Source organism: Nomia melanderi, chromosome 12 (genome assembly GCF_051020985.1).
Source record: "Nomia melanderi isolate GNS246 chromosome 12, iyNomMela1, whole genome shotgun sequence".
Classification (NCBI taxonomy): Eukaryota; Metazoa; Arthropoda; class Insecta; order Hymenoptera; family Halictidae; genus Nomia; species Nomia melanderi.
Genome location: NC_135010.1, coordinates 6,254,185 through 6,265,789, shown reverse-complemented (window position 1 = coordinate 6,265,789; position 11,605 = coordinate 6,254,185). Strand labels below are relative to the sequence as shown.

The 11,605-nt window shown below is 28.5% G+C and overlaps 2 protein-coding genes across 2 annotated transcripts; one reads left to right on the top strand and one right to left on the bottom strand.

Annotated features, from left to right (window-relative positions):
* Nucleotides 1-1,999: 1,999 nt before the first annotated feature.
* Nucleotides 2,000-5,049, bottom strand: LOC116426184 (glucose-fructose oxidoreductase domain-containing protein 1). Its single transcript, XM_031974796.2, has 2 exons — nt 4,113-5,049; nt 2,000-4,037 (listed from the first exon to the last, which is right to left on the bottom strand). Exons 1-2 carry the CDS (start codon nt 4,597-4,599, stop codon nt 3,364-3,366), a joined length of 1,161 nt encoding a protein of 386 aa, XP_031830656.1. The 5' UTR covers nt 4,600-5,049; the 3' UTR covers nt 2,000-3,363.
* A 353-nt stretch (nt 5,050-5,402) lies between these two features.
* On the top strand, nt 5,403-11,255 carry Cds (CDP-diacylglycerol synthase). The gene is made up of 10 exons (XM_031974663.2): nt 5,403-5,670; nt 6,581-6,705; nt 6,814-6,910; nt 6,992-7,168; nt 7,710-7,912; nt 7,986-8,142; nt 8,437-8,589; nt 8,670-8,801; nt 8,872-9,006; nt 9,306-11,255. Exons 1-10 carry the CDS (start codon nt 5,629-5,631, stop codon nt 9,393-9,395), a joined length of 1,311 nt encoding a protein of 436 aa, XP_031830523.1. The 5' UTR covers nt 5,403-5,628; the 3' UTR covers nt 9,396-11,255.
* Nucleotides 11,256-11,605: the final 350 nt, after the last annotated feature.

Below are 11,605 nucleotides of genomic sequence, written 5' to 3'. Positions count from 1 at the left end.
TTTTCTTCACTACGGCCACCGATCATGTCGTAGGACAAAAGGTCCGTATCGACACCGGTAACTGGTGGTACCATTTTAGTAGTTTTTAACCCTTTACACTTGGAAGGCGACTCTCAGTCACCATTTGATTTGACGCGGTGAAACTAAATATCAGATTTTATAGTTTTATAGGAAATCATAAGTACATTGAGGAACAAAGCTATTTTATTCTAATATTTTACGTATCCAGGCATTATACAAAGTTCAACATTATAAGATCTGATATTTGTATAATGCCTGGATACGTAAAATATTAGAATAAAATAGCTTTGTTCCTCAATATACCTGTGATTTCCCTTCGAGTTAGTTTCAAGGAATGTCGTCTTCACCTCGTCAAAAAATGTTAAACATTTCTAGTGAGAAACTTCCAAGTTCAAAGGATTGATTTTGTGAGTACAGTGGCCTCGGATATACCTTGAGAGACATACCCGAGAGTAGTAGCATTTTTTGGTTTATTTGTTAGATAGGATAGGGTTTTCTTGTACGTCGCGTTTAACGTTAACTGTAAATACTAGTAACAATGCTTTGACTTTTTATCAAATTACGGGCAGAGTAACTTTATTTTGTGGTTTCGTAAGAAATATAATACAACCTTTAAGATTGAATATTGAGATAATATGACCGAGAACATAGTGGTATCATAGGATGTATTATATAACATAACATAGGATACATTAATTGTATCAATAGATTCACTCTAGTTTCCGATTTTCAAAGTTCAATTAAAATACAATTGATTAAGATAATTAATTATTTACGTTGGTTCATCTAATCGAGCATGATATTAAATATCACGTACAAGAAAAAATTTCGCTACGGGTAGATCTCCGAGTCGAAGCAACTACTTTGTAATACATTTTTTTGGCATTAAAAACAGTTGCTTTAGCGAAGAGATTACTTGATCGTTTTTCAGAATTTATTAAATATTTAGAATAGTCCGTTAGAAAAATCAGAAACTAAGATCATTTTATAGCTAGGATTTTCAATATATTGTTCCCATGTTCATTGCTTGATCTCTCTTACGCGCTATGTGCTACTTGGGAGATCAAGAGCAATGGGCATGTGAAATTGTTATTATTTAAACATGTAAGCGATTGGTAATGGTTAACGCATTATGCACGACGTATTATCCACTTATGCGTGTGTGTATGTGGTTAGGAAGTGTAAATGCGTCGGAATATCGAAATCCAAATAAATACACTTTACATGTGTATATTCCAGTTACTTTATATCATATTTCTAATAAATTATTAATGGAATATGTACATACTTTTCCTTATTTCCTTATTCAGTAGAGTACGAATATTAACAGATTATAATATTTTTGTCGTCCATTATGTTACCAAATGAAATAAATGACAGTAAAATTATATCAATTTCAATGAATCGTTCGTATTAAATAAAATACTTGTTTCAAAGATCGTTAGCCATTGCTAGTCGATTTCAGGAATTGATAAACTAGAGTATGAATGTCCTCCCTAGGCGTTAGGTTTTTTCGCACCCAGGTGTATGATGTGTGCTTATGAGAATATGTCTTTTGCAAAATTTTTAAATATAGCTTTAGGTAAATAGTGTTGGCCATCGTTTTTGCACGACGGTCAGTTACCGGAAGAACTTGAAAAACCGATTCAAAGTTATAAGATACCGCGGTCGAGATCGATACCAGGCGTGATTAGGTAAAACGTTCGAAATTGCTGAATTGCACTGTCGAAAGGTCGATGACTTTTTCCAAGTCATTGACTGTTAGCTATCGAGCAAGTTTAAGGTTTCATTTCTTAAATTATATTCATCTACTAATCGAATAAGACAGTTTTTGGTTTAAAGTGGACTAAAGGGATCAAAAGATGGCATTTTGTCGAGGTTGAAGATAGAAACAACTAGTTTAACATGCAACACAACGCAAGGAAAGTCCCTTTCCTTTTTAACTTTATTTATTTTAATTTGAGTACAATTTTATAGGATCTCGTAATTTTAATTTTCTCTAATCTTAGATTCATTTGCTTTAACTTCATTTTCATTGATAATCAATCGCATTTTAATTATTGTTATTTCAGGTAACAAAACATGTTACTACATAAACACTTCTTCATCTTCTAATTTACATTCACTTATTTCAACTCTAATTCTAATCTAATTTGAATCTAATTTTATTTTAACATTGACACATTATTCATTTATTCTTAATGCAATTTCTATTTAATATTGCTACAGCTCATTTACAATTACCTTATAATCATTTTACAAATATGTTAGTATTGTATTTCACTATAGACTCAAGAAAGAAGATGGCTGCCGAGGGATTAATATTAAATGCGATAGTTCTAAGTGCATTAATAATAAGCTTTAAAAGTGGAAAAGGAGGTCGATGGAATTTAATTTCCATCCACCTCCAAGAGTCTCCTTGCAGCAACATCCACATGGTGAAACCTGGGCAACTATAACTATCCTTATTACAGTATTTTCTGTAAAAAGATCATGATAGGCCAATTGACTGTATTAATTTTATAAGTTAATTACGTTTAACGAGTATACACGTCATATTAAAGCTTGAAATGATACTAATTCTTTCAACAATGAATTCTTTATTTTTTCAGATAAACATTTTCATCAACATATACTTTAGATACATTCGTCCTGCGTTTCATGAGTATAAACTTCATCTTTTGATTTTATTATGCGTAAAACGAGAGATCTTTTTAATTAAATTCCTTTCCCTGGAGCACAAAAATTCTATACTATTCTACATTTTATTGAATAATTACAACTTTATTTTATTTTTACTCGTGTGTTGCTTTATTTAATTTGTTAAATATAATTTTTATTCGTACAAACCATACGTGAAAACCAATATGCAATAAATTAATAATAATGGATTAATGAGATAACATGAAATATAAATATAAAAAAATTTTATTTACAGTAACACATCTTTTTTCATATTTCTCATACTAAAACATAAATAATTTATTAATATATAAATATTTTTATGATGTCTTATGTGTCATTTTGTTAATAAATGTCAGTGTTTTACTAGTGTAAATATTATATCCTACATGAATCTAAACATATTACAAAACTTGTTAAATATAATACATATTTATGCACATATATACAATGTAATTTGCATACTTTTAGTGTATCCGTTGAAATAAATAATTAGTTAAAGTTAAAATTTAAATTTAATAATACGTGCTAATTCATGTTTAGAGTTACCCATTTTAATAAAAGTTTTAGTTAACAATTACTATTTCTCTTTTAGCACATTTTTCGATAACACTAAACATATTCATAAAATTTTAAACCAGTCTTTGTACAATATTTACTTTATATAGAAATTGCTGTAGCTCTAACAGCTGCGCTCAACAAAGGATTTGGGTCTGGCTCTTCTGTTAGAATATTAACTTTTACCCATTCTCGTCGTTTGTTACTTTGTCGCAGTGCATCGATAACTGCTTGAACATATAAACCATCTTCAAAAGTTGATGCAGAGAATACTGGTTCCTTTATCCAACCTTTTTTATCTTCAACAGATTGAAAAGCTTGTCTCAATGCAGAGATCATATTTCTTAATCCTTTGACATATGGCCGAGGTATGGAGTCGGTAATAGGGAAAGATATATCTTGCAAGTCATCTGTATCACGATATAACATTTCTTCTTGCCCATTACGATAACCATATAAATCTCCACCGCGTGCGAGAAGATGATTACCACCTCCACATATTAATACTTCTTGAGAAAGTTGGCCTTGTAAATGATTGCTTAAGGTTACTGTTACTAAAGTACCACCACTCAATTCCATTTGAAAACTACAAAAGTCTGGCGATGTAACATGCCTTATTCCATTTATATGTTTTGTAGTTTGGGTAAAAGTACGCACTACTGCATGCACTTTTGAGGCGTATTGACCGGTCAAGTGGAAAATTAAATCTATTACATGACTTCCTACTAATGCTAAGATTCCTCCTCCCATTGTATCGTCGCACAACCAATCGTATCCTATACAAATGTATAAAGTTATATATGGAAAAACCTGAAATATTTCTGACAAAGATAATGTTTTAATATACAAACCATTATGCAACAAACTGCCCATGTGTACTCTGACTTCTACCACAGTCACAAGGCCACCTAAATACCCTTCCTCTAAAGCTCTTTTCATATCAACAAATGCTGGTAGAAATCTTAAACTGTGATTGACAATACTTATTAAAGAAGGATAATATTGTGCAGCTCGTACCATTTTTAATGCTTCACTTTGACTTAATCCAGCAGGTTTATCACACACAACATGCTTCCCTATTCCTAAAGCTTTCACCGCTATTTGTGCATGCAAGCTGGGAGAGCACATAATAAAAATTAAGTCAACATCTTTCCTGAGCAATACATCATCTATTCGACTGGTATGAAATGGTATTTCTAGATCGGTTGCAACTTCTGATACTTCTGCTAGTGTACGTCCCCAAATGGCTTCAATTCGGAAGCCCTTTTCCCTCAGAAATGGAATAATAATCCTAACAATACTTCCAGTACCAAAAACTCCAATACCAGGCAATGTCATATTCAATTTCTCAAATGTTTTCTTTACTGCAGGATTTACCTCTATCGAATCTTAATAATTTGATTTTAGTTTCAATTGGAAAACACTTTTAATAATTTTATAAAGTATTTTCGTGTTCTATCGATATGCTTTAATTGTTATGTTTAGTATACACAACAAACGAAACATTGTCAAAAGCTGTGTGTATTTTAATCTAGCAAGAAAACCACCTTGCGTTTCATATGGTAAAGGCGGTATTTCACGTACCTTCAATCGACATATTCTTTTTCAATGTATAAATATAATGGTCAACATTCAAATTTTTTGCAAATAAAATTGAATAAATTTATAATATAGCAGAGAGCAGTAAATATAAAATAAATTTCAGTACTATATAACAGAAGTGTCTACTCCCCTCACCCTATTAACTCAGAAACAGCGCTCTCCCACTATTTTTACTCAAGGAGTTGCTGAAACTGTGTATGTAAGCAATTCTATGAGTATTCAATTACAGGTAAAAGTAGGTATGGAGAGGGTAACTTTTCGTGAGGGGAGTGTCACTAGAGTACCCGCGATTTAGACACCTTTGCTATATAATTGCAAAAATCTATATTTATGTCACATTCAAATATATAGAACATAGGACACATGTAATTTTTTAATTACATTAATACGACATTAATGTCGGTATTAAAGATGTAACGATGTAAAGATGTAATTGCATCGATTAATATGCACTGTGAATAGCGCTTGATGAAGTATATTGAGAACGAGTCCTTAGCTTTCATTCACTTGTCAGTCATTTTTTATCATTGATTTTCCGAGGAAGCTCGAAACAAACCGAACATCGACGATGATTATTCCCTGCGCTAAGCTGTCAGTTTGCCTTGCGCAAAGATGATAGCTGTTTGTCATGTTTGCTCCATTCAATTAATTATTTAAACATGTAAATATGCAGATGAGCCATATAAATCAGTGGTCACTGTGTTATTTTTTATTTTAAGTTTTTCATACGAATACAAGTGCCGTAAATCATTCACCGAGTGAAAAATGACGGAAATTCGGAAGAGAATAGTTGTCAATGACGATCAGGTAAATGGCCTTTTCCTATTTTACAAGTCTTCGTTCAGCCGTGTGAGAAGTTTTTTATTCGTCTGTTTCTTTTTCCCAGTATCATTAACCGTGATTAACTACGAGTTGACCTTTGTCTTCTATGTATAAACATATTAAGCGGAATGAATGACGGCTGTGACAGTTACTAATGCTAAATCATTACAACGACAAACACTCTGTCACTAATATTATTTTTATAATACAGCCGTAGCACACTGTGACATGTTATAGCATATAAATACATATTGCACGACACTATTTTAAATTAAATTTTGTATAGTATTATTCCTATATAAATAAATTTATTAGTACTTTTTATACAAGATAGTTGCTATTCTAAGTCAAAGATGTATTTATTTATATAATAGAAATTCAGAAGAATTTCTAAACTTAAAAATTTATATATATAATTTTTATTCAACACTATTATTTTGTTTATAATAAAGATATTTACAACTATAAATAGTAAATAAAAAAAATTAACTTTATTATCATATTTAATGAATGTACATACACAGTTATTTTAAATGTAATATTATCATTGGAATTAATTTTTCTTATTTTTAATCTGATAAAGTGATTAACAGAGAAAATAAACTTCAATTTCTGTTTCATGTTTTCTATACTAAGGTATCAAAATGAATATATGCATAATTTTCCATAATGTTGTTTTTATGCACTGTATTAAAACACTAATAAACATAAAGCTTCTTCATAAGTTTTTATTACGAATAAATAAGGAATTATTATTATTTTTGTGAATGTAATATTTTAAACAAATTGTTATTCTATTCACTTTTAATTTTAATTTTAAAAAACAAAATAAATTCTTCTAGACTATGTCTAATACATTATTACTATTAAATGATTTTTACGTTATATTGTACAGAAGGAAGATGTGGAATCCGAGGATGACGCGAAATTGGAGGTGGATGAGCTGGCTAAGACTCTACCGCAAGGAACCGATCATACTCCTCACATTTTAGATTCAGCACTTTCTGGCTTACCCGATCGGTAAAATTCTTAAATTAACTACTTTGATTATTTACATAAAAATAAGCACATACATTCATTGTGGTAACATATGTTTTTACATATAAAAAGTTATAAAACTCTTTTTAGCTGGAAAAACTGGGTTATTAGAAGTATTTTTACATTATTTATGATTGCTGGATTTTGTGGTATTATTTACATTGGACCATTAGCACTGATGGCTACAGTAAGTTTTCATATTAATTTCAATTTTACAAGTTTAAGTTCAGATTTATAAGATATTACATATATTTCTATGTTTTGATAGACACTGGTTGTACAAGTAAAATGTTTTCAAGAAATCATTAACATCGGATATGCAGTCTATAGAATTCATGGCTTACCATGGTTCAGATCTCTCTCATGGTATTTCTTAATTACTTCCAATTATTTCTTTTATGGAGAAAATTTAATGGATTATTTTGCTGTAGTAATCAACAGAACAGTAAGTACTATTAAGTAATTTTATATTTGATAGAGCTGTATAACAGTAGAATCACATCTAAAATAAATTAAAGATAATACTAAAAATTTATTTAAATAAACAGTTTAAAAAATACTAAATCAGCAATTTGAAAATTTTAAACTATATCATGTATGGAAAAAAAGATATTAATCCAATTGTATTTAAAATTATAAAGGTGATCATCTTACATGGTTCACCCTGTAAATATTAATTACATAAAATCGTTAAATATATTTTTATGTATACACACGAACGCGCGTGTGGCATCACGCACATGCACACAGGTAGAGAGAGAAAGAGAGGTTGACAGAAAATCAATTAACTCCTTTGGGTATCATCTTTATATAGCTCATATGGCTTCCAGTTCTACTTTGTATGGCTTCTATTAGATCTGTAGATATGAAATTCTGGTTTTCTCCGTTAAACATCAGAAAATTTAGTTCTCTTAATTCTTTATGTTTCTAATTTTTAAAAAATGTTTTCGAATTTCTAATAACAAATTTTTTTTTTGTCATTTTAGGAATATTTACGTGTACTTGTTACCTATCATCGTTTTATTTCATTTTGTCTATACATTGTTGGTTTCGTATGGTTTGTACTGTCACTTGTAAAGAAATATTATATGAAACAGTTTTCTCTGTTTGCTTGGACACATGTCGCTCTACTTATTGTTGTGACGCAAAGTTATCTTATAATTAAGAATATCTTTGAAGGTTTAATATGGTAAGTCATTTATTTATATATATTGATACTACTTGGGAATTATTTTTTAACAGTATACATTGGTTTTGTTTAGGTTCATTGTTCCAGTTAGTATGATAGTAATAAATGATGTGATGGCATACATGTTCGGTTTCTTTTTCGGTAAAACACCTTTAATTAAATTATCACCGAAAAAGACATGGGAAGGTTTCATAGGTGGTGGTATTTCAACAGTGATACTTGGTTTAGTGGTAATATTCTTATTATATTAACACATTCACAGCCGACAAATTTTTCGTTTTTTTAATACTCGTTACTGATAAGAATGAAGAAAATCTTAATCTAGTTGCCGCTAATTTCTGACGTTAAAACAGGGATAAAAATTCGAACATTTGTTTTGAAATAGTAGTTTTGTAATGATCTATTATTTGAAAATTATTACATTTAAAACGATGTGAATTCACGTCAGTGGTTGCGAATGTGTTAAAAACATTTTTATAGAATTGCATTCTTATAAAACAGAAATAAGGAAGAATATATTTTAGATATCATACATTATGTGTCAGTACCGTTACTTCGTCTGCCCTATCGAGTACAGTGAAGCATTAGGACGAATGACTATAGATTGTGAACCATCCAGTTTGTTCCAACCTCAAGAATATACCTTGCCTAACAGTCTACAAGTTGTTTGGAAAGTGGTAATACATTTAAAAAGTGAAAAATATTATTCACATTTTATGAAAATATTTATAGAAAAATGTTACTTTATATTTTTTAGATTAGTGGAAAATCTACTGTAACACTGTATCCATTTTTACTTCATTCACTATCAATGTCTGTATTCAGTTCTGTAATTGGACCATTCGGAGGATTCTTTGCCAGTGGTTTTAAGAGAGCATTCAAGATTAAGGTATTTTCCATCTTCTATACAAATTTTATTATAAATGGTAATATGTTTTGTTTTATCTAATTAATGACAGGACTTTGGAGATATTATACCTGGTCATGGAGGAATAATGGACAGATTCGATTGTCAGTATTTAATGGCAACATTTGTGAACGTCTATATATCTTCATTTATTCAAACTGCTTCACCTCAAAAACTTCTACAACAGGTAAAAAATAAGCAACTTCTTACTAAAATTATATACACAGGGTGTGTAATATTAATGCGTCTACTGCAAAATTATGTAGAAGTTTAATTTGTATTGCTACTTACAATTTATTATATCTAACTAATAATAAAAGTTAACTTGTTTATTAAACAAGTTAAAAAGTTTGTGAAATAATCTAGTTAATGTGACATTTTTAAATTACTAACTTTATAAACAATTTATCTACACTTTCATTCACTATATATACATATTATATTGAAGTTATATTCTCATATTTATTTTTACTCTATCTAATGCAGGTATATAGCTTAAAACCAGAGCAACAGCTGCAGTTATTCCAAACACTAAAGGATTCACTAGAGAACAGGGGTTTATTGAATATGTATTAATGTTTCATCATCCATTGAAATGATTAACTATAAGAATTTACTTTTAATTAATAGAAGATGTTAGAAAAGACTAACCATTGTCATTTCTAACATTTATCTAAATATTGTGTGCAATGTATGAGTGTACAAATTGCATTAACAATATTAGTCGCTATTTCGTATGAAATTATGATAGTAAATTTTATTTTATGATTAGAAGATTAAGAAATATGTCGTGCAACATTTGCAGTTTCTTTGCATTCCGCAACAAACAGTCCATTTTTTTTTATCAAGAAAAAATGTTTATTAAACTGTGATGATAATAGAAATTCAATTGTGAATTTCTTTTCTATCAATTAAACCAAAGAATGTTAAAGATACTGTATGTTATAAAAAAAAAACTTCCAATTTCTTACAGATCTTTTTAAGTGCGTGTTTTCTTTTTCTATACATTATAACATAATAGTAAATTCATTCAATGAAACTAAATTTCTTATAAGTATTTATCCAAAGCTGGATTATCTACTTAAATCAGATCTCAGTATATTTTAAAATTCTGATCATGCATTTAAGGTCCATAGTATTAGCAGCGAATCTCTTTCACATGGGTTATGTATCTCGTATGTATAATTTTAAACAGAATATAACATACAATAGATAGTTTTATTTGAAGAATCAGCAAATCTCCATATTTTTTATAGATTATCAATTATACAACGGTAATATAAAGAGTTTCGTTAGCTTGTCTCTATAACCTACACATTTCGTATGTATAATTAATGTGTATAAATTAATGTGTACAACAAAACTGAACTAAGTGAATTTTATGATTTTTAGTCTTGTATCGATGTTCGTGTATCTTTATGGTACTAACTTTGAGATTGACACTTTTAATGTAACATCTTCTTTAAGAAAATATAATTAATGTTTAACAAAAAATAAGTATTCTGATACATACAATTATGGTACTTATAAATTTATGGTACTTATATGTTTTACAAACATATGTTTCTGAACATTGTTACATAGAATACTGTTTTGATTGTAACAAGTTCTCAATGCAAAATAAGACAAAAAAAAGTAACTTCCATATATTTTTAATTTAATTCCAAACAAAAATGAAAAAAAGTTAAATGGAAATGTAATTGTTTTATGCAGTAATCATTTTTTTACTGTAGTATTTTTAGCTTTTTTATTTAGGTAATTTTAACTTATTACAATTGTTTTTAATATTCTATACCAATCACTGAGGATGAACAGTGATTATAATATTCATTACAGTAATAGCACGTTTTATTGTAATTATATATTTTAAAAGATTTTATTATAAATTATTTTGTTACAAGTTATTCCATAGACTTAGTTTGAATTGTGCCAATTGCTTATAGAAGTAAGCGAATTTTCTAAGAAAATGTTATACAATTGTAGAGAGAAAAATGTCAAAGTGGCACAACTAAGTAGTAGTATTTTTGTGTGATTAAAATTACATTTCCAATAGAAATTTTATGTGTGTTTTACAAAGTTAATTGATACATGGTTTATTAGTAAATTACATGGTGTACCTAATTCCAAATTAAATATTTTATTTTTCCTTTCACCAAATGCTTATATCTTAAGATATATTTCAATGTTAAAATCATAATGTTAAACATATATGTGTATACAAAATGAGAGAAAACAGTAATAAAGAAATAGATAAATGTAAGTATATTTATTTAATAGAGAACATTATGAAATATACGTGTTAATGTAGAAGTTTATGATGTAGTAGATATATTATTGCAATCATAGATTCTTAAATAAATATTACTTAAATGTAAATATAGGATAATATGTTTATGTAGTAGTGGAAAGGAATAAAGGAAATTCTTGTAAATGTTATTTTTGATGTTTCAATTTTTCATCCTTTCAAAATTAATATTGTCTTTATTTCATTAAAAATAAAATGCAAACAATAACTTAACTTAGACATATTTTATTAAATCAGAATATGTTTTTAACTAAATTCTTGATAATTTGTCAAAAATATAGAAAAAGGATATTTAAAATAAAAAACGAATTCTCGTTTCTTCTCAATTCTTTAAACTGTACTTAAAATATTTATAGCTTATTTGATATAGTCCACATAAATCATTCACAGTTTATAAGCAAAGGTTCAAATGATTCAAAATAATAAATATTAGAAGCGGAAAAATAATATTCTTTGAAGTCAGTTAAATCATATAATGTTG